Raw genomic sequence first — 27,898 nt, 5'->3', positions numbered from 1 at the left:
GATTAAATAAATGTAACTTTATTAACTTCAAGCCTCATTAGAAGATAAATTAATCTTCTTAAAGACATAAAAGAGATTATGCTAACGAGTTCAGTTAGCACTGAGGTTTATTCAAGTAAACCTGAGTTTCTTACAACTAATAACGTTCATTACTAAAATATTTACTCTAAATCAAAATTAAGCCCTACCGTATGTAAAACAAATTTACAATATTAGAAATATCCTTATTTACAAACCCCTTGTGCCTGTAGCAAAGCGGCCGCTAATAAGACACATTTTAATTTGTCTTCCGCTGCTGTTCTATAATATAAACAGGAAGCTCTCTCATCAAAATAAAAGCATCAAATTAAAAACCGGAAGTCATCCATGTATTATACAAAATAAAACGAACTGGAAACAATAAGCGCAGAAAGTGAATACAGCAAATAAGGAGGTTAATTTGGGCTTATTTACACTGGTTATGGTTTTTTTTTTTGTTTTTTTTTTTTTATTCAGATTTTTATTAAGGAACAACAAGGAGGATGTGTATCTCCTCCATTTACAAAAGGTGGTACAGACATTTACTAGCATCCATTCAGTTTAACACATTGGTCCTTACAACATACCCCTTCCTGTGGTTATCCTACCTCCGGTATTTAGGGTTCCATTTTTTATTTTTTATGTATTTTCCTTCCTCCGCTCCAGACCCTCTTAGAGGAACAGGGGAAAAAAAGAATGAACAAACTGGTACCACGTCATGATAACTTTCCCGAACTGTAAAACAGTCTACATCGAACAGAGAAGCTGAAGAACAGTGGTTGTCTCCTCATTTTCATCGGTTTCAGATCTGGAGTCCATGAAAGTTTCCCATGGAGTCCAGGATCTTTCAAATCTGTCTTGCTCCAGTTTCAGTTTCAGTTCCTCCATCTTGCGAATGTCTTGGTTGATGTTTATCCAGTCTTGTAGTGTGGGCGTTTTATCAGTCATCCATTTTCGAGTGATTGCTTTTTTACTGGCAGTAAGCATTATATTGAACATGTGAGTTTTATAGAATCATTTACACAGTTTGGTCGTCTGGCCAAGAACATCGTCTCAAAGTTCAGAACATGATTAACCCCAATAACGATCTCTACACTTTTTTTATGGTTATGGGTTTTGACAATATTATTCTAATAACAAAATTACAATATCACGAAGAAGTTGATTTAATTCAGTAATTCCATTCACAAAGTGAGATTTGTATATTATATTCATTACATACAGACCGAAATGTTTTTTCCTTTTAGTGTTGATGATTATAACTCATAATTAATAAAAAATAAATTTAGTTTCTCAGAAAATTAGAATATTGTGGAAAGATTTAGTACTGAATACCCCTGGTGCTCCACACTAATCAGATCATTAACTCAAAACCTGCAGATGCTTTAAATTGTCTCTCAGTTCAGATCTGCAGGTCACATGACTGCTGACCTGACGGCTGTCCAGAAGACGACCTTTGCCAAAGAAGCTGTTCAGAGTTCAGAGACATTGATGGAGTTGAAGGTAAGGAAACCATGAGGTGGAAACAGAATGACCATCAGGAAGTCCGTCCTGGAGAGGATCAGGAAACAGCGTTTAAAATCTCAGGGGATTCAGAGAGAGGCCTGCAGGGGGCGCGCTGTTCCGGCAGCCGGAGGGTTAACGGCCTTTACGTCCCGCCCCTCTTCTCTGATTGGCTGCTTCCTGCTACTTAAAGCGGCCGCCCCGCCCACTGGTTCCACAGCGGACCCAGACTGCAGAGTCCAGCAGACGGGTCGGAACCAGGAGATCCAATATGGGTGAGTTGGGTTCAGCATGCTGCTGTTAACAACAAATATCTGATCAATAATCAATAATATCCAGCTATAAAACATCAGTGTGCCTTCTTCAAGGAAGCTGGGAAATTTCAGCTTTAGGCTACCAGGAGGGTTCACATTCCTGGTTCTGGTCCGGTTCTGTGTGTGTGTGTGTGTGTGTGTGTGTGTGTTCTCCAGGCAGAGCCAGGGAATCTGGACCTTGGTACTTTTCCATGATGAAAAGCCAGGATGTGTTTATTGTGGGAAGTTGTGTGTGTGTGTGTGTGTGTTATATAACCCTCTTTGTGAGAACCGGTTCTGTTCAGATTCTGACTCGGTTTGTTTCACCTGAGGAGGTCTCTGTTCCGTTCTGAGCATGCTCAGTAGGGTTCAGGTTGCCCTCAACCCAGTAGAGGTTCTGTTGGTTCTGTTTATGACTCCGGATCGTTCGTGTTTTCCAGCCGAGTGTTCAGGATGTGGACCCGGATACCGCAGCCCGCTGGACGCCATGAGGGGTGAGTGGAGGTCTGGACTGGGCCAGAACCAGGTTAGCTCTCTGGTTCTGGTTCTGGAAGTCCAAACACACCAAACAGTAAAAACAGTCGAACCAGAAACTTTATGAAAGTTCAACAGGAAAAACAACGATCCGGGTTCTGGTTCCGGTCCAGTCAGAGGTTCTGGTTCTGCCTGCAGGACCCCGTGAGCGGATCGTCTACCTGCCCTGTATCTACCGCAGCACCGCGGTCCAGAAGCCCGACTACCTGGCCACGGTGGACGTCGACCCCGAGTCGCCCACGTACTGCCAGGTAGAACCCGACCAGAACCACGACCCGGTTCTGCTGGACTCATCTGTCTCCTGTCCTTGTAACTGATTCTGTTTTCCTCTCAGAACTCGTCTGGATCAACCTCAGAACCTCAGACTGGCTCTACTCCAGGTTCTGTTTGGTTCTGATGGTTCTGTTTGGTTCTGTTTGGTTCTGATGGTTCTGATGGTTCTGTTTGGTTCTGGTCGTTCTGTTTGGTTCTGATGGTTCTGTTTGGTTCTGATGGTTCTGTTTGGTTCTGGTCGTTCTGTTTGGTTCTGATGGTTCTGTTTGGTTCTGTTGGTTCTGTTTGGTTCTGATGGTTCTGTTTGGTTCTGGTCGTTCTGTTTGGTTCTGATGGTTCTGTTTGGTTCTGGTCGTTCTGTTTGGTTCTGATGGTTCTGGTCGTTCTGTTTGGTTCTGGTCGTTCTGTTTGGTTCTGATGGTTCTGTTTGGTTCTGATGGTTCTGTTTGGTTCTGGTCGTTCTGTTTGGTTCTGATGGTTCTGTTTGGTTCTGTTGGTTCTGTTTGGTTCTGATGGTTCTGTTTGGTTCTGATGGTTCTGTTTGGTTCTGATGGTTCTGTTTGGTTCTGATGGTTCTGTTTGGTTCTGGTCGTTCTGTTTGGTTCTGATGGTTCTGTTTGGTTCTGATGGTTCTGTTTGGTTCTGATGGTTCTGTTTGGTTCTGGTCGTTCTGTTTGGTTCTGATGGTTCTGTTTGGTTCTGTTGGTTCTGTTTGGTTCTGATGGTTCTGTTTGGTTCTGGTCGTTCTGTTTGGTTCTGATGGTTCTGTTTGGTTCTGGTCGTTCTGTTTGGTTCTGATGGTTCTGGTCGTTCTGTTTGGTTCTGATGGTTCTGTTTGGTTCTGATGGTTCTGTTCGTTCTCTTTGGTTCTATTTGGTTCTGGTCGTTCTGTTTGGTTCTGATGGTTCTGTTTGGTTCTGATGGTTCTGTTTGGTTCTATTTGGTTCTGTTGGTTCTGTTGGGTCCAGAGTATCTCACCCGACCCGTCTGCAGGTGATCCACCGGTTGCCGATGCCGAACCTGAACGATGAGCTGCATCACTCCGGTTGGAACGCCTGCAGCAGCTGCTTCGGCGACCCGACCCGAACCCGGAACCGGCTCATTCTGCCGTCGCTCATTTCCTCCCGGATCTACGTGATCGACGTCGGAACCGAGCCCAGAGCGCCGCGGATCCACAAGGTCAGCGGCTGCACGCTGCTGACCCCTACATGACCTGCTGGAGGTCATGTAGGGGTCAGGAAACATGCAGACGATACTAAAATGATGAACAAGAAAATGTGTGTAAAAGTGAAATCATGTAGAAATGAAAACATGCAGATCAGCTTGATTATGAAATGATTATACAACAGGAAACAGGAGGAGGAACGCTGAACCCAAATCGTTCTTCTGTTGGGGTTTCATAGATGTAGAGCTGACTCTCCTGCCCCCTGCTGGTGCCGCCGTGGTATTACAGTGACTTAAAGAGGCAGTCAATGAAAACAGGAAAGCGGTTCTGTTTGGGATCCGGTCCAACGACACGAATCCTTCGTGGTCCCGTTCCCAGATGAGCACATGGTTATTTGTGCTTTTTCTGAAGTTACAGTCAAAAATGAACAGTAATAATTTGGGTTAATTAGCCTGGTATAAGAAAAAAAAGATGTTTAAATTAAGATTTTCATCATATTATTCATCCATTATGAATATCACAGGTTCAACTAGTTAGCAAGCTAAGTATTTAATTTATTTAACTGTAGGCTAAATATGTAGCTAGTAAGCTTATGTAGGAAGGTCAGTTTGTAACTAGTTCTTTAGCTATCTTCCTAATAAAATATTAAAATTGCTAATTGAGATTTATTTTGTAAGCCAAATATTTAGCTTGCTAACTAAGTATTTGCTCCTTTGCGGGTGTCCAGACGGTGGAGCCCATCGATCTGTACTGGAAGTGCGGCCTGGCCAACCCTCACACCAGCCACTGCCTGGCCAGCGGTCAGATCATGATCAGCTGCATGGGAGAGCCAGCAGGTGGCGGTAAAGGTGAGGAACACAAGCTGGTGCCCTCTGCTGGACGGTGGTGGTAACTGCTGCTGTTGCAGGGGGCTTTGTCTTGCTGGACGGTGAGACGTTCGAGGTGGTCGGTAACTGGGAGCATCCAGGCGAGGCGGCGCCGTTCGGCTACGACTTCTGGTACCAGCCGCGCCATAATGTGATGATCAGCACCGAGTGGGGGGCGCCCAAAGCGCTGGTCCACGGCTTCAACCCGGCCCACGTCAAGGAAGGTCAGTGGTCTTGTAACAGCTGTAATTGTGTGGACATTAGAGGTAATAAATGCAGCAACAGGTTTTTGAATCAGTTTCAATAAATAACAAACAGTTCTCTTACAAAATGCTTGCAGATCTATGATAGTCAAAATTAGGACAAATTATTTGAAATTCCCAATTCCTCCTAAAGAATTACATTTTAAAATAATTAATAACATAAATCCATCAAATGAGTTTTAAAGAGAGATTTAATATTAATGTGGAGAATTGTGGTTTTTGGAAACAACTAAACATTTGTTTTACGAATGTAAAGAAATATTGAACTTATAGGATCAACTTTGAAACTTTCTGTCTCCTAAAACAATAAATGTGAATTTTATTTCTTTACTAAACATTCAGTTCAGTTTATCTATCAAAGAAAGAAACATGGAATCTTTAGTCAATGTTCTAATTATTGTAGTTAAATATTATATCCATAAATGTCTCTGTGGAAAATGCTGCCTCTCAATCTCTGCTCTCAAAAATGAACTTTCCTTTTTTTAAAATGCAGAATTTAAACACAATTAAATTGTTTGAGTTAGTGGGAGATTTTCAGTTAGTTCTCCCCTCTGATTAGTTTAATTTAACTTTTTTTATTTATTTATTTTTATCTAATTTTCGTACTTTGAGCCTCGGTTCCTAATAGTGATTTGTAGCAGCAGGAGTTGTATTTGGTTTTTGTAATGTTTGTTATTGACGTGTTGTTTGAGATTGTCATTCTTGCATATTCAATAAAAAACAAATACTGCCATTTCAAAAAAAAGTTTCTCAAACTTGATTTACATAATATACACATGTGTTTATGTAAATTTAAGTTGTAGTCCCGTCCTTCGTTCAGGTCAGAGATGCTCCATGTCTACATTGCCACCCAAACGCCCCAGAGTTTTTTCTTCTCCTCCTTTTTCTTTTTATGGTGGTTGGCAAACAACTTACAGGTGCATCACCTTCCAGACTGGAGAATGAACTGAACCAGATGGAAAAACCACTATAATCTTCCCATCATACTGGCCTCCTAAGAAAACTAAGATGCTGCGTCACGGCCATTGTTTCCCAGAAGTGATAATAACAAAGTTCACATCCTGTTGCATGATGTTTGTTTTTTTAACTCAATATATATTAATTGATTTTTTTTTAAACGTTTGTGTATTTTAATGAAAATGCCACAACGACTACGAATAAGAAATGTTAAATTAGATGAAAAGACAAAACAACTAAATCTAATATTTCCAGGGGGAGCTATAGCGCCACCTGTGGTTGTGGGTTGTTAAAGCACTAATAGCTACTGCTACATCTCTGAACAGGGTGGCACCGGCCCCTGGGGGCCAAAGGGGACGGCAGGGGGCGCTGGCAGGAATATTGACTAAAGGGGGAACTTTATATTCAAAAGTGTTTTAATATTTGTCTGGATGCTTCCAGATTATCTCTCTGATAAACATGTTGTGACGAAAATCACCAAACCCTCAGAAAAATGAACCCGTTTCATAAAGAAATCCCTTCGTGGGTGATTCCACGACAGAGAGCCTTCATTTTAGTTACCACCGGTCCGGTGCTGCAAGCGGCAGAACCAGAACTTTTAATCTCACTCATCAGTTTACCGGATCAGTCTGCTTTTCCCCATCGATCGGCTCCCCGACAGCAACTCACTGTGGGGTTGAAAAAACAACAAAACGACGTGCAAAACTCAGAAACAAGAGAACCGGAACATAGAGCGGAACAGAAGTGGATCAGGATCAGGATCAGGATTCACCGGCGCTGAAAGGTGAAACATCAGGAGTTTATATGAGGGCAGATCAGGAAGATGCTGGAGCAGCTTTTTATCTTTTCCTGTGTTTATCGCCACCAGGGGGCGTATTTCATCTGACTTTTATAAGAGTTTTCTACTCTGATTGATGCCAGATTTATATGGATGTATGGAAAACCGCGAGACAAAAAACATTGTCCTGATAATAAATTACTTTATTAAAAGTCAAACAGAAGATCGGCACGTAAAAAGAGTACAGTAAACCAAGAAACGCTAAAACTAATCAAAGGAAACTAAATGGAAATGAACAAAGAACAAAATGCAAGAATAAACTAAATACAGAGGAATAAACCTGTAAGGCAAGACCTTTTGAGCAATAATTAATACAGAACAAACAGACACCATTTTCAGATAAAAGATAAAATAATATTGTGCCAGGGGTTTGTTGGGACCACATCAATATATTTTAGAGTAAAACAGTAAGAAACTTATGATTTATTTATGTTTTTAATTAGATTTTATTTGATATATTTCTTCAATGTTATTTTTCATGTCAGTGTTGATGTCAGGAAGCTGTTCAGTGACTCCATGACACTTCATTAAGATCCAGCTTTGTTCTGACCTTTCTATTAATTTATTAATCTATAAATCAATAGAAAGGTCTAAAGATATCATCCATGTTTCTGTCCAATATTTCTATGGCATTAAAACGATCTGGAGCTTTTTCTGCTGAAAGTTCTGGTTTACACATTAATGGCATGTGGTGAAATTGTATGGATGATACTCTGATGTCCCATTCTCCTGAAGGCAGCAGAACCCGGCAGGAACCCGGAGGTGGAGAAGAGTTACGACTGATTATGATTCGATCCATGTTTTGTGTTTTTAGGGCAGTTCTTTTGAATTTTTATGGCTCTGAATAAGAAAAAGCTGATCAAAGTTGAATGTTCATTTGCATTTTTCTTAAACTGTAAGAATAATTTATTTTCTCGTGTTCTTTGGGAAACCAGTAATTGAGTAATGTGTTTTTCTTTTAATGATTTTTGATGATAAATACAGAAAGAACAATAAAAATCATACCAGCAACAGTAATGATAGTAATATTAATAAATACATCCAGCCTACATGGCCCAGCACATTTTAAACTGTGTACTGTTGAGCTGCAGCAATGCATTCTGGGTACACAATAAACATTATTGCTGCTCTGCATCACCTGAGGAGAGGAAACAGAACTGCTGCGTAAACAGACTTCAAAATAAAAGCATGAATATAAACGTCTAACTACTAGAAGAAATCTTCAGTCGATAAGAAAAACTTCAACACAACTTTATTTATTCAGCTGAAAGTTTACAAAACTTCTGAGTAAATTTATTTGGAAAAGTCAGAGGAGCTAGGTTAGCTAGGTTAGCTAGGACGCTAAAAAATGAGCTGTGCTCTAAGCACGTTAGTGGAAGTGCGGCCACCGCCTCAGAACCAATCTGGACCCAACAGACCGGCTCCCTCCCGCGTGTTTCTGGTGCCATCAAGTTTACGGTTCTGGTCCCAGTGGGTCAGAACCCCTGGACCGACTCAAACCAGCCCGGCGTTTTGTTCCAGGTCTCTACGGATCTGCCCTCCATGTCTGGGACTGGACCAGCCACAGGAAGCTGCAGACTCTGGACCTGGGAGAAGATGGCGCCATCCCTCTGGAGGTCCGCTTCCTGCACCGCCCCGACGCCGCCGAGGGCTACGTGGGATGTGCCCTGCGGGGATGTGTCTTCAGGTTCTACAGAACCTCGGTCAGAACCACAGCCGTCCTGGAGTCTACCGGACTTCTCTAGGACGTTCTGGTCCAAACGCAGGAGGTTCTGGTACCAGAGGGGTCCAGTGGGTCTCCATCGGCCATCATGAGCCTAAAAACAATTTCTGATTAAAACTGGAATAAAGTTGGAAGGTTCTTATGTTACTGGTGAAATGAACCAGAACCACCTGGAACCCAGAACCTGCAGAACAGAGATATCTGGAGATCCGGTTCTGGTGTCCATCATCAGAACCATCAAAAGGTTCTGATGGTTCTGTTGTTTCCTCAGAAAGGCGACTGGGCCGCAGAGAAGGTGATCAGTGTTCCCAGTAAGAAGGTGGAGGGATGGATGCTACCTGAGATGCCAGGTGAGGCCACAGTCTACCTGTCTCACCTGTCTCTGTCTCACCTGTCTCTGTCTCACCTGTCTCTGTCTCACCTGTCTCCAGGCCTCATCACCGACATCCTGATCTCGTTGGATGACCGTTTCCTCTACTTCAGCAACTGGCTCCACGGTGACATCAGGCAGTATGACATCACAGACCGCAGGAACCCTGGATTGGTTGGACAGGTCGGATGTCATCACACCTGTCTGCTGCTGCGGCCAGACCTCAGAGTGAGACGGCTCACCTGTCTGTCTGTTCCAGGTGTTCCTGGGAGGAAGCATCATCAGAGACGGACCAGTCAAAGTCCTGGAGGATCCAGAAAAGCAGGAGCAGCCGGCTCCGTGCATCATCAAGGTACCAGAGAGGATCTACCTGAGTCTGTCTGTCTCACCTGTCTCACCTGTCTGTCCCTCAGGGGAAGCGTGTCCCTGGAGGACCCCAGATGCTGCAGCTCAGTCTGGACGGTCGTAGGCTTTACGTCACCACGTCTCTGTTCAGCGGCTGGGACAAGCAGTTCTACCCGGACATGATGAGGTACCGACCCACGACCCGGAAGAACCCGGCGCCTGCTGAGGTCCGCAACCGCACGTTGGGCCACAGAAGCTGAGCGTGTCCCGGTGTTTTGCAGAGAGGGCTCGGTGATGATGCGGGTCGACGTGGACGCGGAGCGGGGCGGTCTGACCCTCGACCGGGACTTCCTGGTGGACTTCGGTCAGGAGCCCGACGGCCCGGCTCTGGCCCACGAGCTGCGCTACCCGGGGGGCGACTGCACCTCCGACATCTGGGTCTGATGCCCCGACGGACGGAGGAGCGCTCATCAACAGGGGGCGCTGTGGGTAGAGATTTGCTACTGATTGTAAGCTGACCCTCATTGGAGGGTCAAATGTTTCTGCCATGTGCTGAGAAGGTTTTGAATAAATCAGATTTTCCTTCTGCGTCCAGAATGATGAGTGATTTCTGTCTGTAGAGATAAAAAGACAAAAACTTTTTATCTCTAATTTGAGATCAGCTTCAATCTGGTCTTCACTGGTCGGCATCGCTAGCTGCAGCGGCGGTAACTATATACATTAGCTGCTAGTATGCTACATTAGCTGCTAATGTGCTACATTAGTTGCTAATATGCTACATTAGCTGCTAATATGCTACATTAGCTGCTAATATGCTACATCAGCAACGTATTTAGCAGAAGCTAATGCTAAGGTGCTAACGCCAAGACAAATTCTATCTGCCCCAGAAAATCTTCACTTTTCCAGCTCCATTTTATTTTGACATGTTGGTTCTAAAAGCCCTTAAATATCATATTTATGTTTCGATCTGGTTTTCTACTGTGTTTGATTTTGTTCCCGTTTGTCTCTTGCTACTAGTGATGGTGAGATGAAGCCTCATGAGGCATTGTACCACTTGAGCCAATTGGTTCAAGAAAGGGTTCATTTCTTGAGGCTTCATGTGCACACGACACCACCTACTGGCCAGGTGTACAATCACAGCCCGCTGTATCTTAACACATGTGATGCATTGAATTTTTGTCTATTATGGGTCTTGGGAATGACTTCACAAAAGGTGTACATATGTGTACAATAAAATATTGTTTGAACAATAAAATATTGTTTGAATGTATTCTCTGTGTGTAATTATTCCCAAAATAGTGTCATGTGATATGGCATGTTGTGTAATAATGTTTTTCTGTGACTCTAGAAAAATGGCATGAGCTTAATCAGGCAGAGGACAGTGAAAGTGCTTGTGGAACTAGGGAGGGGGTAGTGAATAGGCTAATGCTTGTGTAACTTGGATGATTTCATTCATTTTTATTAAGAAACAACAATTTCTCCACAGTTTTAGGTTTCAAACGATTTCTCTTTTTTGACTTCTCCAGCCTTTGAAAAGACACGCTCACATGGCACACATGATGCCGGGGTGCATAAATAAATAAGTGCAAGTTTGTACAGATTGGGGTACAGTGACCGATGATTATAGTATAGTATATAGTATAGTAATGAAATACCTTGGCTGGGTGAAGCTCCAGTTTCCTCCCTATTCTCATGCAAGGCACGGTAGTGTCTTAGCATGGATGAGGTGTTATTATTGTACCCCAACTCCTTGGTGCACAATAAACACCTCACCTTTACAGAAAATAAGAAACAGTGGAAAATACAGTTCCTCATAAACAAACCTAATGCATCTGCAAATGTTCAGTTCACCTTACCTCTCGCTGGCTCCATCCTACTCCTATCCTGTCTTCGCGCTCCTAAATCTCCTATCTATCTATCTCTCTCCTAAACTCTCCAAACACCAAACTAACTGTCTCAAACTAAATAACCATTATCCAAACTCTGCTATCCAAACTATCAAAACTCTATCCACTCTCTCAACTGACCGCAACTCGCCTACAACAACCCACGTTTTGAATGGAGCCTGTGGGGTTTATAAAGCTGTCAAACCGCGCGACAAAATCTGAGCCATTTCCCGAAGCAGTCACGTGGTACAGCCGGGCAGCGAGGCTTCGGACGTCATCGTTTTCGGCTCCTCCCCTAAATGAAGCAAGCCTCGATACGCGCTTTACGGAAACGCCCCCTCCATTACTCGACACACGCCTCGAAGCCTCGGCTCATCACGTAACATCACTACTTGCTACGTTTCTTCTTAATGTTTATTTCCAGGAAACGTGAAGAGCGGAAACAGAACTGCCGTGTAAACGGACATTTCAAAATAAGGGCATAAATATAAACATCAAAGTATTAAGAATTTATGAAAAGCCCAACCCAGAGATGTGAAACTTTATTTGACTGAAACTTTAACCCAGTAAAATTGCTACGAAAGAGGATTAGGGCCACTGAGAAAAACCTTTTTTTTTTTTTTTTTTTTTTTGGGGCCCTTATCCTCTTCCGTAGTTTGACTAAAGGATTCCACAGTTAGCAACAATGTGAAGCTACATATTAGAGGTTTGTCCCCCAGAGGTCAGACTTAAAATAAATAACATAAAAATAAACACTGGACTTAAAATATTTTTAATATCTTGTGATTTTTTTTTTAAAGTTCTGTAAACTTCTGCAGAGCTGCTGGGATCAGTGAGACACAACCTGACCATCCAAAAGAAAGTACACCCTCTGCATAGAACATCTGCCACATTTCCCACTGAGCGGTACCAGAACCAGGGCGTCCCGGTCTCCCTGCAAAATTACAGAGTTAGTCACCTGCTCCTGTGCTGGGGACTCATGAACCCGACTGTGAACGGAATTGTCGTGTTACTCATTGATCTGGTTTTCATATCTAAGCCAACTCAACGCTGCTCTGTAAAAACTTGTTTTGAAATATAATTTTCACGTGCAACATTAAACATATCTGCTTCAAATGGGATTTATAGTAAAGTTTTGAAGACCGTTTTGTCACACAAGTAGCATTTTTCAACAGGCATCAACACAGCCACCTACAATTTAGATACATCTGCGGTGCGCACCGGTTTCAACCAGTTAATTTAGCCACCAGTTAATCCATAACGAGGGCTGTTCTGTCCCAACCCTGAACCCTAAATGTGGACTTTGACTGAGTCCACATTAGTAGGAGGCGCAGGGCGCTGAGCACTGGGACAGCAGGTGTTATGCCGAGAAACGCATGCCTACCGAGAATCGCGTGCCCTGTCTCGGGAGCGCGCATCGCTCTAAACTCTCGCATATTGATGAGAAAATGGACTGAAATATGACCGAAGAGGAAACTTTTAAAGATATTCTTAACATTATCCCGTTTCTTAACCATGTGAGCCCTAAAATTATTTCGCAGATTAATTTACATAAATACGGTTTTTACAGCTTTATTGACACATATGAGTCAAACGATTTTCAGTATGTTCTCCACAGAAAATGTTCTCCACAGATGGTTTGAAATTCCCCGATTTTTCTTTTAACACCATAATAGCTTAAAACAGGGGTCTCAAACTCCAGTCCTCGAGGGTCGCAGTCCTGCAACTTTTAGATGAGCTTCTGCTGCACCACCTGAATAGAATAATTAAGGCTCTGGAGAACTGGTCTACACAAGGTGGAGGTAATTAAGCCATTTCATTCCAGTGTTTTGTACCTGTGGCTCATCTAAAAACTGCAGGACTGCGGCCCTCCAGGACTGGAGTTTGAGACCCCTGGCTTAAAGCATTACAAAACAGAAGCTCATTACGTATGCATGCGTTTCTCGGCATAACAGCTGGCCTGAGATCTTTAGCCTTGTTGACCGGAACCAGTCTTTTTATAAACCGAACATCCAGAGAGGAAACCGTTCTGAGAGACTGGTTCTGACCCGCCTGGAGGTTCTGGTTCTGATCTCCAGAACCTTCCTCATGGGTTCCTCTCTCTCTCTGCAGAGAAAACATCGATGCTTCAGTTATTCATTACTAACAGATTAATTGATTGATAAGTTGAATAGGTAACTGTGTTTGATTCTGGATTTCTGGAAGGTCTCGGAGTCTCTATTCCATTTTCACCCAGAAAAAGTTTATTTTCTTCTCAGATTTCGGTGAACGAAGTTCAGCAGAATACAGAAAAAGCAGCACTACATACTTTTTACCAGCAGAGGGCGCCGTGATGCCGCCTCTCAACCATCCAACTTTTCTAATCTTTCAGTGATGCCTCACTCCGACTACTAAATGAAATCCACAGAAACAGATCTATTAAAATTTCCAAAACAAAACGTGTTAGATATAACCCAAAATAAAAAAATGCAACGTTTTGATGCAAAGTCAAGAAATGTATTAAACACAGCTGATAATATTACATAAACTGTATAAATTTTGGAAAAAAGAACAATAAATTAATCTAATCTGCCAAAGTTTAACCACAAAGTATAAAACACAACGCTGCCTGAAAAACATCACATTTGAACCCTAACAATGTAATAACCGTTAGAGAATATTTGAGCTGTAGTTTAAAAAGTTAGGTTTTACTAAATCTTCACAGTTTAATAAATTCTGCTCTGAAGGTCCTAAATCACTGTGGCCAAAAAAGAAGCTGTTTACTGATCTTAGTCTTGGGGTTCTGGTCCTGGGCATAATCCTCAGAGTGAGACCTCTTTCTTTTCCGACCCTCTCTGATTGAAATCATTCCACTACGTCAGGTCGTCCGGTCCGTTCGGAGAAGATGTCTGCGACGGGTTCAGGCGGACCAGGACCCGGACCAGGACCCGCCACGGGCTCCGGGTCCGGGGCCTCCAACCCCCGGAAGTTCAGCGAGAAGATCGCCCTGCACACCCAGCGACAGGCCGAGGAGACAGCCGCCTTCCAGGAGGTTATGATGGACATCACTTCGACTAGGGTGAGTGCGAGGCGGAGAGGGTAGGAGGAGAGAGCTCCCCGGAGGAAGAGAGGCCTGTCCGGGTCTTAGAGAGGCGCCAGATCCGCTGGTTCTGCTGAGTCGACTGGAAATTTTTGTTTGAGTTCGGTTATTTTAGAAAGAAAAAGACGTTTTAAGGGACAACGCGAGAAGCTTCTGTCTCGTTTAGAGTCGGAAGCGCTTCGGTTTTCTTCGTTTCCGTCGTTAGCGGAGCTAGCTTCTGTTAGCAGGGATGCTAACTGTTTACCACTGCACTACTGGGAGCTGTCCGGCTGCTGGAGCCGGGAATGAGGCGTCCTAACCCAGGTAAAAAAAACAAACTCTGAGCTGTCCGGCTGCTGGTGCTGCGGAGCCTCTGCTCTGTCCCGGTTTGTTGAGTTTTTGAATGTTTGGGGTGGTTTTGAACAGACTCCAGGTGTTTTTAGACCCGTTATCCGTCTGTTTTCATCCCATCCTGGGGTCAGATTTGTTGACCTGAAGCATCCGGCTGCATGTTAAACTCTTCTTCAGTTGTTTGACTTTTCTTTGGACTTTGGCTTCTCCTCCACTCAGTTCCTGTTCATGTCCAGATTGGTGTTTTCATCTCCAGGCTCTGTTGGTGGAGGTGGTATAATGCTCTGGGCTGGATCATCTCAGCAGAGCTTTCAGGATTCTTCTTCTTCCCACATAAGCAGGCTGGTTTGGAGATTCCTGTTAATAAAATAGTTTTTTTAAAGCGATTTTATGGATTGATTCTGTTTATTAAAAATGAAAAGAAACAATTTCATGGGTGAAAACATTTTCTCAGCTCAGTTACTGCAGAAAAACAAACCTGAACCTGTTTCATCTGCAGAAACGTCTGGAGAACTTTAGACCTGATACCGGGCCAGAGTTCTGCCTGTGCAGCCATTTGGTTCTGGTTCTGGTGTTGGCAGAATGAACCCAGGTTCTAGGCAGCTGAAGGTCTGGTCCAGCTGGTGCTGATGGACCTCCAGAACCGTTCAGAAACCTCAGTCTGCTGCAGCCCAATAGGCCGGTCCAAACCAGACCGGACGTAGTTCTGCTGGGTTCTGTTTGGGTCTGTTCGACCCGTCCAGTACCGGCCGGCTCGGACCTGCCTGACGGAGTTGTTGTGACATCATAGGTCATGAGACCGAGTTCATTCATGCTGAATAAACTCAAATATTTAGACCCATCAGTGATAAACATGCAGTCTGATGATGATGATGGTTTTGATCAGAACCTGTGGTCGTCCCGGCAGCTGCAGGCCCAGAAGTTACGCCTGGCCCGGAACCAGGGGCCGTACTACGGCGGCTCCTTACCCAACGTCAACCAGATCGGCCGCAACCCGCAGGACTTCCAGGTGAGCTGCTAGCTTGAGCTGGACAATATTTAGCCAGTCCCCTGTTAGCGTTAGCCTCCACCAGTCTCCTGTTAGCCTCCACCAGTCCCCTGTTAGCCGCCACCAGTCCCCTGTTAGCCGCCACCAGTCTCCTGTTAGCCGCCACCAGTGTCCTGTTATCCGCCACCAGTGTCCTGTTAGCCGCCACCAATCTCCTGTTAGCCGCCACCAGTCTCCTGTTAGCCGCCACCAGTCTCCTGTTAGCCGCCACCAGTCTCCTGTTAGCCGCCACCAGTCTCCTGTTAGCCTCCACCAGTCTCCTGTTAGCCTCCACCAGTCTCCTGTTAGCCGCCACCAGTCTCCTGTTAGCCGCCACCAGTCTCCTGTTATAGCGTTAGCCTCCACCAGTCTCCTGTTAGCCGCCACCAGTCTCCTGTTAGCCTCCACCAGTCCCCTGTTATAGCGTTAGCCTCCACCAGTCTCCTGTTAGCCTCCACTTCCACCAGTCCCCTGTTAGCGTTAGCCTCCACCAGTCCTCTGTTAGCGTTAGCCTCCACCAGTCCTCTGTTAGCATTAGCCTCCACCAGTCCTCTGTTAGCATTAGCCTCCACCAGTCTCCTGTTAGCATTAGCCTCCACCAGTCTCCTGTTAGCATTAGCCTCCACCAGTCTCCTGTTAGCATTAGCCGCCACCAGTCCTCTGTTAGCCGCCACCAGTCTCCTGTTAGCCACCACCAGTCTCCTGTTAGCCGCCACCAGTCTCCTGTTAGCCGCCACCAGTCTCCTGTTAGCCGCCACCAGTCTCCTGTTAGCCGCCACCAGTCTCATGTTAGCCTCCACCAGTCCCCTGTTATAGCGTTAGCTTCCACCAGTCTCCTGTTAGCCTCCACCAGTCCTCTGTTAGCGTTAGCTTCCACCAGTCCCCTGTTAGCGTTAGCCTCCTCAAGTCTCCTGTTAGCCTCCACCAGTATTCTGTTAGCCTCCACCAGTCCTCTGTTAGCGTTAGCCTCCACCAGTCCTCTGTTAGCGTTAGCCTCCACCAGTCCTTTGTTAGCGTTAGCCTCCACCAGTCTCCTGTTAGCGTTAGCCTCCACCAGTCTCCTGTTAGCGTTAGCCTCCACCAGTCTCCTGCTAGCCTCCACTAGTGTCCTGTTAGCGTTAGCCTCCACCAGTCTCCTGTTAGCGTTAGCCTCCACCAGTCCCCTGTTAGCGTTAGCCTCCACCAGTCTCCTGTCAGCGTTAGCCTCCACCAGTCTCCTGTTAGCGTTAGCCTCCACCAGTCCCCTGTTAGCGTTAGCCTCCACCAGTCTCCTGTTAGCGTTAGCCTCCACCAGTCCCCTGTTAGCGTTAGCTTCCACCAGTCCCCTGTTAGCATTAGCCGCCACCAGTCCTCTGTTAGCCGCCACCAGTCTCCTGTTAGCCACCACCAGTCTCCTGTCAGCGTTAGCCTCCACCAGTCTCCTGTTAGCGTTAGCTTCCACCAGTCCCCTGTTAGCGTTAGCCTCCACCAGTCCCCTGTTAGCGTTAGCCTCCACCAGTCCCCTGTTAGCGTTAGCCTCCACCAGTCCCCTGTTAGCGTTAGCCTCCACCAGTCCCCTGTTACCTGCCCAGTATAACTCCAGTAAGCGTTGTGTTCCTGTTGACCTCGAATCCTCTTCCATTGTGGATGAATTGTGTTTCAGTGTTTTGGTCCTGGTGGAATATTTTCAGCTCCAGCCGTAAAAGTATCAGTGATGTCTGAGCCCAGCGGTCAACTTCTCTTCGTCTTCTTCTGCTGTTCCTCCCCTCAGGGTTCGTTCCAGTCCGGCCTGGAGTCCAGCCGCTCCACTCGCCACCACGGCCTGGTGGAGCGGGTCCAGAGGGACCGCCGCTTCGTCTCGCCGGTCCGACCGTACCGGAACCGCCAAGTATCCTTCAGAATCGCTGTTCCTGCTGACCTAGAGGTTCTGCTGCGGCCTGGCCCCGGCTGTTGCTAGGTGATGCTGCCTTAGTCTGAACACTACAGAGTTAATGAAATGACAGGAGCATCCAGAACCTGGCTGTCACAGTGTGGAGAGTTAGGTACTGGAAACGTTTCTTTCATTCAGAAGGAGAAGAGCAGGTTGAATAGTGGTGCTTTTATTGTGAAAGAGCCTGACTGTGTTGTTGCTCCTTAACCTGCTGCCTCCCCAGGTGGAAAACTCTCTGTACAGCGCCGCCTACCTGTCCCCGCCACCCGACGCCAGCTGGAGAAGGTGGAGTCTGCTACCCCCCCCCCCCCCCCCCGAGACCCCTGTTTGTCTTTTTCCGAGCCCCCTGTGTGTTCCCGCCTATCCAAAGCCCCACTGTGACCCCAGCGTGACCCCAGGTGGTTCAGCGGAGCAGCAGAGGCTCATCAGGCAGACTGCAGGAGGAGAGGAGACTCAGTCGGTCCTCAGTTTGTCCTCAGTTTGTCTTCAGGGGACGATGTCCCGCTGGTTGCCCTGACCCAACACAGCTGCAGAGCTAGCTAACATGCTAAGGAAGTAATCCGTCCGAATCAGCTGTTGGATCAGGGACGCTTCTGTCCCTTTAGGACGTCTCTGGACGCCTGGCTGAGGTTCAGCTGCTGCTCCCCAGTGGAGCCTCTGAGCTCATCTCCAGGATCTCTCAGGGCTTTCGTTTGGACTTTGGCTGGGTCGATCCAGAACCAGAACCAGTAGAGTGTTGATGAGATTTGGACCAGTCCTCAACAGATTCCTGACTCCTGTCAGGATGCATGACCTTTAGGTGACCTTTAGGTGATGCATCGAGCTCAGATGGAGCTTCAGCCTCTGATGGATCTTTGGGGTTTTCCTGAAACTGACTGCTGGTTTGGACCAGAACCAGAACCACTCAGGAACCCGGTCAAGATCCAGAAATCCTGGAGATCTGCTGATCCGGGGAACGTCTGGGTCAGAACCAAAGCAAAGATCACTGTTCTGTCTCTGCTGGTCCAACCGCACCAGAACCTGGGCTCAGTTCTGCTGACTGATCGGCTTTGGTTCTGGTTCTGGCCGTTGTGGGTCACACAAAGTTAATCCCTCTGTTTCATTAACAGCTGAAGCACTAACAGGAAGCGGGTCTGGGCCGCTGCTGCTTCTTCTTCTGTGGTTTTTCTGTTTTCTGTGGCTTGATTAATCTGTTCCTGCAGTTTCAGTCGTTTTAACTCCAAGCCGGTTCTGAATAGAAGCGGTCCAAACACACAGCCCTGTGGAGCGCCACGAAGAGCAGAAGGACGAGGAAGATTAGGAAAACACTAAATTCTCACATGAAACTCTCAGAATGAAGGATTATTTATGTATTTCCAGAATAAAGTTATAAAATGAGTAAAAAGCTTTGATGGATTCATCCAGATCCCACGTGACAAACTCACATAATGGATGCTGTTCACTCTGTCCTACTAAAACCTGAGGACCAGATTTCGGCCCCGCCCCCTCGCTGCCTCTATCTTCCTCCTTTCTTGGCTTGCGCTCCTCTTCCTCGTCGCCCTGCTCTCCTCTCTCTCTCTCTGGTCGCTGGAGGAAAATAACTTTGTCTTGTTGTCGATCACTGAAAGGAACTGGTCTGGAAACTTCCCTGGAGATAAAAGCCAGTTGTTCCGTCTTCCCACCACAGCGCTCAACAGGTGAATCCTCCTCTTCCTCCTCTTCCTCCTCTTCCTCCTCTTCCTCCTCTTCCTGACAGTGTGAGACGTTTCTGTTTCCTGTTCCTCTCTGTGTCATCCGTCCATCTCTCTGCTGTCTGAGCTCCACTAGCTCTGTACATCCTCTCACATCCAGCTGCAGGTTTGTTGCTGCAGCAGCTGCAGGTTTGTTGCTGCAGCAGCTGCAGGTTTGTTGCTGCAGCAGCTGCAGGTTTGTTGCTGCAGCAGCTGCAGGTTTGTTGCTGCAGCAGCTGCAGGTTTGTTGCTGCAGTCTTTGGGTCGCAGTGACGCAGCGTCTCCATCTTCTTTCAGCCCGTTGAACATCTTCTTCTTCTCTTTTCCTGAATCTTTGTGTCTTCCCCCCCCCTCAGGACCAACTCTGACTCCGCCCTCCACACGAGCGTCATGAACCCCCCCATGGGAGACTTCAGCATGGCGGGACCCGCCCTGACCCCCCAGGGAGCCAGACGCAGCGGTGAGCAACATGGTTGGATGCTGGTTGGATGTTGGATGCCGGTTGGATGCTGGATGCCGGTTGGATGCCGGTTGGATGCTGGTTGGATGCTGGTTGTCTGAAGCGTCTCTCTCTCTCTCTGCTGCAGGGCCGAGCGATGCAGAGAACCGTAGAAGTGAGTCGGAGCTGCTGAGAAACTTGCAGTGAAACTCCAATAGTTCAATGTTAGAACCAGGAAGTCGGGTCAGAACCTTCTGGCAGAGTCACTCCATCCAGGTCCAGTTTCTGCAGAACTGACCAGAACCAGGTGTACTGGGAGGACAGGGGGAGGGGGTGTCTCTCTGCCCTCTAATTGGACAGAAACCAGGAAGTGCTCCAGCAGTGGGACACAAAAACTCCTACGATTGGCTGAGATCCACAGGAACCTTGCTCAGGTTCTGATCTGGTTCTGATCCAGTGTGACAGAATGCTGTGTGTTGAGAGGTTCTGCTGCTGGTTCTGATGGTTCTGCTGCTGGTTCTGATGGTTCTGCTGCTGGTTCTGATGGCTCTGCTGCTGGTTCTGATGGTTCTGTCCTCCATCCTGCAGTGTTCCCATATCCGGTTCCTCCCATTGAGGAAAACGTTTTGGATGAAGACAAACTGCTCAAAGCCTGGGACGCCAAGAAGGTACTGTTCAGTTCTCCTCTCAAGTTGGACCCAGCTGGACCTGAGCAGAACCTTGTGGTTCTGCATGAACCACAAGGTTCTGCTGTTTTATTTCTTCTTTTCTTCTTCTGCGTCTCTGAGCGTCTCTGTTTTCCGTCCAGCTGTCTCTGCCGTCGTCTCGACCAAAGTCTTGTGAGGTTCCAGGCATCAAGTAAGTCTTGGTTCTGATCCGTAGTTCCTCCAGAGGTCCAGTCCCGGTTCTGATCATCTTCTAACTCGTCCTAGCATCTTCACGTCCCCGGAGCAACCGTCCACGCCGGTCCAAGGCGTCCCTCAGGTCCCCAACACCGGCGGCTCGCTGCCTGACCTGTCCAGCCTCCACTTCCCGTCGCCGCTGCCCACGCCGCTGGACCAGGACGAGCCCGGTTACCCAGCATCCTCTGCTCTGAGCGGGGGCAGCAGCACCGGAAACCTGGCCTCCACCCTCACCCAGCTGGGTATCAACGCCGCCAGAGGAAACAGCAGCTACCACCAGCCAGCACCAGGTCAGAACCGGCTGGGTCAGGAATCAGAACCTTTAGCTTCCTGCTAACGTCTTCTGGGCACAAATCACTGCAGCTCTGTCGTCTTACAAATGTTCTAAAAGTATTTTTCTGGTTTTATATAAAAACGTCACTAAATCAAACCATGGAAGTCTCTTTGTTTCCATGAAGGTTTGAAACACCAAAGTGTTTGAAGGAATCGCAGTGAAAATATTTACACAAGTGGAATTTTATTGGAAAAGTGGAAAAACCTGAAACCTGAGCAGATTCTCTGGGTTTGTGTTATGGCGCCGTAAAGAGCCACAGTTTTATGTCATTCCCCAACAGCACTATTTTTCATTTCGCCGAAAATCCAGAGTAGATATAAGAGCATAAATATGGGATGTTGGGGGAACTGTGGATCAGCGAACGCCGATCATTCTCACATTTTGGAACTGTCCTGAAATTGGTCAGGTTTGGAAAAAGGAACGAAGATTCCAGGATATGATATTTCCATGAGTAGCATGCTACTGCAGCATCCAAGGTAAAATATAGGTTTAATGTTAACATGTAGTAAGAAAGCTATTAGGAGGAAATGGTGAAAGGTGGCGCCCCCTGGGCAAGAACAGTGGAATAACAGAAGAAATCTACATTATGGAAAATCTGACAGCTGGTTTGAGACTTCAGCAAACAGATGAAATGGACAATATTCAAGACCAAAGACAGAAGAACTGGTCAAAGGTCAAGTAGAGGAAAAGCTCCCAAGCAAAAGTTTTGTTATGTAATGTTGGATGTGAATTGTTCATACACATTAAGTATGTAAACAATTGTGAAAAATACTAATAAATAAAACACAGTCAGGTGTATGAATAATTTGCCATCGTGGTTTCAGTGAAGCTGGATGAGTTCTGGATAAAGAGATGTGGCCTGCAGAAGCCATGATGCTGCCACCGCCATGCATTCAGTGTGTTTGGGTCAGAGTGACCCTGACCTCTGAGGAAACGTTTCTGCAGGTTGTATTTCTGGACCTGTTGATCTCCAGGCCTGAGCTGCGCTCTAAATTTAACCTGTGGGTTCAGACGGCGGCGGGTTCGTTCTTCCTCTGCAGTCGGAAAACGTCGGCGTGTTTGGTGGCTGCAGGAGCCGCAGGCAGGAAGCTGCAGCAGCAGTCTGCAGCTGGATTGGTTTCAGACAGGAAGCGCCTCTGATTACCATCACAAATGTTCAGAGCACAGCCGGTGGGAGGTTAAAGGTCAGATGTGGAGATGAGACGAGCTGCAGCGCCACCTGCTGTCTGCTCAGGTCTCTGTTGGTTTAGAAATCGGTTCTGGATCTGATCCGTGCTGCCCGTCAACCTGGGAGGGGTCAAAGGTCATCTCCAGACCAGTCCATCAATCTCAGAGAGACAAAGAGTTCAAGGTCATGATACACAGAAAGCCTCTTCTCTGGAAACAGACAGACTGAAGCACGGAGGTGTAGTAATGATGATGTGGGCTGGCTTTGGAGCCACTGGACACAGATCACTTTCAGTCTGTCTTCTACTTCCTGTAATGATTTTATTTCTACTTCCTGTTTGTTGTTCTGCTCCCTCAGGTCTCCTGGCGTCTCTACAGAGCACGCTCAGTAACCCCAACCTGCAGTCGTCGCTAAGCAACCCCAACATCCAGTCGTCCCTCAGCAGCCACTCCTTCTCCAACTCTCTGAGCTCCGCCTCCCTCCACTCGTCGCTAAGCAACCCGTCTCTGCAGTCGTCGCTCAGCTCCTCCCCCTCCCTCAGCAGCCAATCGCTGCACTCGTCCCTCAGTAACTCCTCCCTCCAGTCCAGCGGCTACGGGGGTGGAGGGGGCGTGTCCGGATCTGGCTCCTCCCCCTACCCGGCGATCCTGGCCGGGCAGGGCCAGGCGTCACTCAGCACGTCGCCACGGAGACGGGCCCAGCTGTCTCCGCTCATCCTGCCGATGGCGGGGGAGTCGCGGAGGATCCACCCCAAACAGTTCTCCCCCACCATGTCCCCCACCCTGTCCTCCATCTCCCAGGTAACCAGCTCACCTGGAGCCGGGTGGAGCGCTGACGATGGATGTACATCAAGTTCCTCCAACAGGAGGTGCTCCCCTCATCACCCAGTGATGTCACTTCCTGTGTCCCTGCAGGGCGTCCCGTTGGACACCAGCCGCCTCCCTCCATACCCGCTCAGCCAGCCGGGCCAGCAGAACCCGTCTCTGGGTCAGAACCACCAGATGCTCCGCCTCCAGCAGCCCAGAACCAATCAGCAGCAGTTGCACCTGCAGAACCTCCGGAACCAGCACCTGCAGCAGTTTGGACCAGTACGTCAGGATCCTCAAACCCTCTTGATGTTCTGACCCGGTACTGACCCGGTTCTGCTCCTCCACAGTCGCAGAGGCCCATGGGACCGCAGCAGAATCCGCCTGTCAAGTCGGAGAGCGCTTTGCACCCGTGCAGCCTGACGTCCTCCCAGTACCGGTCCAAACTGGACCAGAACCAGCAGGCGGAGCAGCAGCACATCAACCTGAACACAGACTTCTACAACGTGAGTACCAGAACCGGGGTAGGGTCCAATCGGGTCAAAACCTCCCATCTTCCCCCAACGTTCTGCAGTCCTTGTATCGCCCCCTGGAGGCCCCCGAGGGGCCACGGCCCCCATGTTGAGCAGCCTGGTTTTGCTACTGACATCCTGATGTGCTTCTTGCAGGACGCACTGTTCAGTTCGCTGCTGGACGATCCGTACTTCAGCCTGCAGCTGTCTGGAAAATCACACCAGCAGGTGAAACTTCTTTTATCTTTGAATTTCTTCCTGTAACTTGGAGCCTGTCAGCGCCGGGCCCCCACAGGTCTCCACAGGCCCCATGGGCCCCACCGGCCTCCGCATGTTGCAGACGAGCCTCTGGTCAGCGCTGCAGAAGGCTGCGGCCCCCCCACAGATTCAGTCCAGGGAACCTCACTGAACCTTTAAGATAATTAAAGCTCCACTCTGCTGTTCTCCACACCATGTGCTGCAGTTCTGCCCCTCCACCAGCGGGGGGCAGCACCAGCCCTGTTGCCTCCTTAACCGGTCCTCTCCCTCTGCTCCAGTTCCCAGCTGAGAGTCCGGTCGACGGCCTGAACTACAGCGGACCGGATCAGAATCAGTTCCCGTCCAACACCGCAGGGCCGCTGGAGCTGCAGGAGCCCGGCGACCCGCAGCGGCTCAACCACCAGAACCAGAACTACAGCGGCGGAGACGGCCGCCAGAACGTCCCCAACATCATCCTCACAGGTACCCACCAGAACCACCAGAACCTCACACTGTTCTGACCCGGTTCTGACCCGTTCCCTCCCCCTGCAGGGGACTCTCCCCCCGGTCTGTCCAAGGAGATCGCCAGCGCTCTGTCCCACGTCCCCGGCTTCGAGATGGACGCCTTCTCCCTGGACGAGCCGCTGCGCATCGACCCGCTGGCGCTGGACCTGCTGGAGGGCGAGCTGATGCTGGCCGACCCGGCAGTGGAGGACTCCTTCCGCTCCGACCGCCTCAAATAACCGGACCGGACCGGACCGGGACGGACATTCATTCCTCCACATGTAGTGCTTAGACTGAAGACCTGAGGTCAGAGGTCAGAGGTCACAATAGACTTATTTTACCTGGAAACTCTCTGGATTCTGGTTCTGGTCCATCTGAGCCCAACATGCACTAGTGGAAATGTAAAAAACCCAAACCAGCAGCGCTGTGAGGATCTTTCTCACACGGAACCAGGAGCAGAACCAGGACCAGAACCAGGACCAGAACCGGTACCGCTCTGTCAGATGCACACCGATGCGGCTTGGTGAGTCACTCAGAGAGCCACTTCGGACCCGATCCGATCTGCCTGTAGAACTTTTCCTGCTTCATAATTGCAGAGGAGATCCTGAACTGGACTCAGTGAGACCAGGAAACGGAACCGGAACCAGCTGGTCCATATGTCTGTGGTTCTGGACCCACTGGACCCAGAACTCCAGTTCGTTTCGTGTCAAACATCAGCTCAGAGTTCAGATTTTCTGAAGCGGTCTCTGGTCTCTGTTCCGACCGGAACCAGAAAAGCCCTGAAATGATTTTTACAGAAACATTTAAAATAGATTTTTGCACTTTGAAGGAAAAAAGTAAAAATATTTTACATTTTTATATTTTTATTTCTGCCCGAAGTCTTTAAGCAGGACGTCTCCTGATTGGTGGGACGAACCCTTTAGCCCCGCCCGCTCACTGTGATGGACAGCGCTTAGCCACGCCCCCTGCCTGCTGCTGTGTCCGTTTTTCAGCCATATTTTTTCTGCAACATGTAAATAAGTGTGTATTTTATAAAGATTTGAAGTGTGTACAAAGTTTCTAATATGAGAGTCTAATAAACTCTGCAGTCGTGTTGTTCTGTCCGAGAATCCGACACGGCCCGGTCCGATTCCTGGTTCTGCTGTTCCACCAAAAAATCAAAAAATCTGATTTCTCCTGTAATATTCCAGAAAGATGGGCCAAGGTTCTGCTTAAAGGGTCCAGTCCAGCCAGGTCCAGATTAATTTGGATCTTTTAGTGATTTATCAGAACCGTTCAGCTGCAAACAGGAAGTCGGTCCACCATGTTCCTGTTTATGAAACGCAGCTGGAGGGTTCTGAAGGCAGAACGGATCAGTGACTGGTTCCGACTAACTGTCTGGAATGTGGAAAACATCCGGTTCAGAACTGCAGTGCTGCCCCCTGCAGGTCAGAGCGGGCTGCTGCAGCTCCTTCACACGGACGAGCGAACCGGAACCAAACCTGAGCCCATTAAAATTCGGTTGTTGATCAGAACAAAGTGAAACGGTACCAGAAACCGCAGTTACTGTTGAGAGCTTAAACCCTTCTCAGATCAGGACCAGCGTCTGGAGCCGCTCGAAGCGGGACGGGTTCCGGTCCGGTCCGGTCCGGTCCGAGACGGAGGACCGTCTTCAGTTAGACACTCAGAAATGAACCGCAGTGATTTGGGCACTTTAGCTCTAAATTAACTAAATGTAGAAACCGAATAGTTAGCGCTTCGCTAACTAAATATTTAACTGGGCTAGTTAATAAACAAATGAGCGGAAGTGAACTATCAAATTAAAAGCTGGGCTTTCGGAACCTGCTGTAGATCCATCGGTAAACGTCTGTTTGACTTTAAAACGGCTCATGTTTTTATTTAAAATGAAATGTTCAAGAAAAGAAACTAAGATGAAGAGGTTCTGAAAACTAAGCTTTTCTTTTGGTAATCCGCTTCCAGTTATTGGCAAATTAATTAATATATTACTTTCAATCTAAATGCTTAGCTTTAAAACTACATATTTTATAAAATAAATATTTAATTTGGAGCCAGATATTTACCTTAATAACAAAATATTTAACATGAAGGAAAATATTTAGCTTACTTGCAAAATAAATTAAGATTGAAACTAACTGCATTACATGGTGAAAATATATAAATCCCATTTTCTCTTATTGTTGAGTTTGAATAACATCTGTGGATGTTAAACTCGGAGCAGAACCAGAACCAGAGAACGTTCCTGGGAGGATTCGGTGTTTTTTCCACTTCTGGTCTTAGAGGGATTCGGAACCGGACCTGAAAATGATCCATTTTTAAATAGGATTCGGTTTTTTAATGATCGAACAAACTGGATGTGGACAGAACCACGAACAAAAAGGTTCTATGAACCTGCTGTGTGTGTGTGTGTGTGTGTGTGTGTGTGAGAGAGAGAGAGAGACTAAGGCCATATTTCATTGTTTTCTACTGATGTTTATGAATTTCTCACATCCTTCGTGTTGTTTATAGTTTTAGAGGAAAAACTGAGTATGTTTGTATTCAGATGTTTTTATTGGAGTTGTTTATTGATAATATTAATAACCAGGGAATATTGTAAATATGTTTTAAACCGGAAGTGCTTCTGACGTCAGCAGGCGCCGTTTCTAAAGGCAGACCGATGGAGACATACAGACTGTCATTACTCTTTATTTTACAGAAAATAAAGCAACCTGCGGAACTGCTGCCCCCTGCTGCCCGTTTCTCTCATCTGCGCCTCGTTCTCATGATTTTTTCCATCCATCCATTTTCTGTTCATCCTTGACCCTTGACCCTAATGGGGTCAGGAGGGTTGCTGGTTCCTCTCCAGCTGCGTCCCGGGCGAGAGGCGGGGTCACGGGGTCACCCTGGACAGGTCACCAGTCTGTCGCAGGACAACACAGAGACACACAATCATTCACACACACACTCACACCTAGGGAGAATTTAGAGAAACCAATTAACCTGACAGTCATGTTTTTGGACTGTGAGAGGAAGCCGGAGAACCCGGAGAGAACCCACCATGCACAGGGAGAACATGCAAACTCCATGCAGAAAGACCCCGGACCGGGAATCGAACCCAGGACCTTCTTGCTGCAAGGCAACAGCTCTACCAACTGCACCACTGTGCAGCCCCTCATGATTTTCTCTTCATATGAAAACATTAAAGTTATAAGTTATTGATGACCCTCCAACCTGCTGTCTCTTAGAAAAGTATCCACACCCCTATTTTAATTGGCCAATTTGTTCATCCATTAAACTGACAGGCTGGAGGAGAGTGTTACCATAGCGACTGTGGAGGAGCTGCAGGGATCCACAACTCAGGTGGGAGGAAATCAACACATTCCCACAGTCAAACGTGGTGGTGGCAGCAATGTGCTGTGGGGATGTTTTTGCAGCAGACACCAGAACTTTATGGAAAATTAAAAGTTTTCTTTGAATCCAAACTTTAAAATGAAAATAATTTTGTTCAAAACGAAAAAATGTTAATTTAAATTAATTAAAATATATATATATATATATATTAAACAAAACTTCAACTCACCAATAAGAAGTTTGGAGCCTCTCCACTCTGAAGTTCCCCCGTGATGTCATCACCCATATATGGTCAATGCAGGTCCAAGCTGCAGCTTCAGCGCAATTTACTAAATTGCTAAGGAACTCTAACAGCGCCACCTACAGTCTGTTATTGTTGCTGCATTAATCTGCTGATTGGTAAAATGTTCTCTAGCTGAAACATTTCAATTAAAAATTATCACCAGTTTTTGTTAACAAGAAAGAAAAAGGCTCATGTTTCAGTCTGAAATGAAAACTCACTTTTGAGTCAGGGCATGGGCGGTTCTACATGGGGGGCCATCGGGGTTAGTAGGGGCCCCGTACTCTGCAGACAAAAATAC

The 27,898-nt window shown here is 47.1% G+C and overlaps 2 protein-coding genes across 6 annotated transcripts; both read left to right on the top strand.

Moving 5' to 3' along the window:
• The first annotated feature begins 1,680 nt into the window (after positions 1–1,680).
• Positions 1,681–9,738, top strand: selenbp1 (selenium binding protein 1). 2 transcript variants are annotated; one of them, XM_044116720.1, is made up of 12 exons: positions 1,681–1,796; positions 2,255–2,308; positions 2,487–2,599; positions 3,615–3,800; positions 4,514–4,634; positions 4,694–4,876; positions 8,232–8,413; positions 8,705–8,783; positions 8,865–8,986; positions 9,063–9,155; positions 9,217–9,335; positions 9,430–9,738. In XM_044116720.1, exons 1-12 carry the CDS (start codon positions 1,793–1,795, stop codon positions 9,590–9,592), a joined length of 1,419 nt encoding a protein of 472 aa, XP_043972655.1. In that variant the 5' UTR covers positions 1,681–1,792; the 3' UTR covers positions 9,593–9,738. The 2 variants fall into 2 exon arrangements, with proteins under 2 accessions (XP_043972655.1, XP_043972656.1); XM_044116721.1 differs by lacking the exons at positions 2,255–2,308; positions 2,487–2,599 and having other exon boundaries at positions 1,716–1,796.
• Positions 9,739–13,821: 4,083 nt separating this feature from the next.
• On the top strand, positions 13,822–25,930 carry LOC122831719 (CREB-regulated transcription coactivator 2-like). Of its 4 annotated transcripts, none has more exons than XM_044118110.1 (16): positions 13,822–14,092; positions 15,330–15,452; positions 17,221–17,337; positions 17,603–17,664; positions 18,987–19,055; positions 19,445–19,548; positions 19,676–19,702; positions 20,116–20,195; positions 20,336–20,385; positions 20,460–20,719; positions 22,289–22,731; positions 22,846–23,019; positions 23,088–23,243; positions 23,406–23,477; positions 23,786–23,969; positions 24,039–25,930. In XM_044118110.1, exons 1-16 carry the CDS (start codon positions 13,919–13,921, stop codon positions 24,227–24,229), a joined length of 2,286 nt encoding a protein of 761 aa, XP_043974045.1. In that variant the 5' UTR covers positions 13,822–13,918; the 3' UTR covers positions 24,230–25,930. The 4 variants fall into 4 exon arrangements, with proteins under 4 accessions (XP_043974045.1, XP_043974046.1, XP_043974047.1 ...); XM_044118111.1 differs by having other exon boundaries at positions 13,823–14,092; positions 15,351–15,452; XM_044118112.1 differs by lacking the exon at positions 18,987–19,055 and having other exon boundaries at positions 13,823–14,092.
• The last annotated feature ends 1,968 nt before the right edge of the window (positions 25,931–27,898 follow it).

The sequence above is a fragment of the Gambusia affinis genome, linkage group LG05, assembly GCF_019740435.1.
Source record: "Gambusia affinis linkage group LG05, SWU_Gaff_1.0, whole genome shotgun sequence".
Classification (NCBI taxonomy): domain Eukaryota; kingdom Metazoa; phylum Chordata; class Actinopteri; order Cyprinodontiformes; family Poeciliidae; genus Gambusia; species Gambusia affinis.
This window is presented reverse-complemented; position numbering and strand designations above follow the sequence as displayed.

Excerpts from the sequence above, each read along its gene's own strand:
- LOC122831719 (XM_044118110.1), top strand. The coding sequence starts at position 13,919 with ATGTCTGCGACGGGTTCAGGCGGACCAGGACCCGGACCAGGACCCGCC. Across the intron at positions 17,665-18,986 it reads CCCGACGCCAGCTGGAGAAG|GAACTGGTCTGGAAACTTCC; the intron begins GTGGAGTCTGCT and ends GATCACTGAAAG. Across the intron at positions 23,020-23,087 it reads ACCTGCAGCAGTTTGGACCA|TCGCAGAGGCCCATGGGACC; the intron begins GTACGTCAGGAT and ends GCTCCTCCACAG.
- selenbp1 (XM_044116720.1), top strand. Across the intron at positions 8,784-8,864 it reads GATGCTACCTGAGATGCCAG|GCCTCATCACCGACATCCTG; the intron begins GTGAGGCCACAG and ends ACCTGTCTCCAG. Across the intron at positions 8,987-9,062 it reads ACCCTGGATTGGTTGGACAG|GTGTTCCTGGGAGGAAGCAT; the intron begins GTCGGATGTCAT and ends TGTCTGTTCCAG.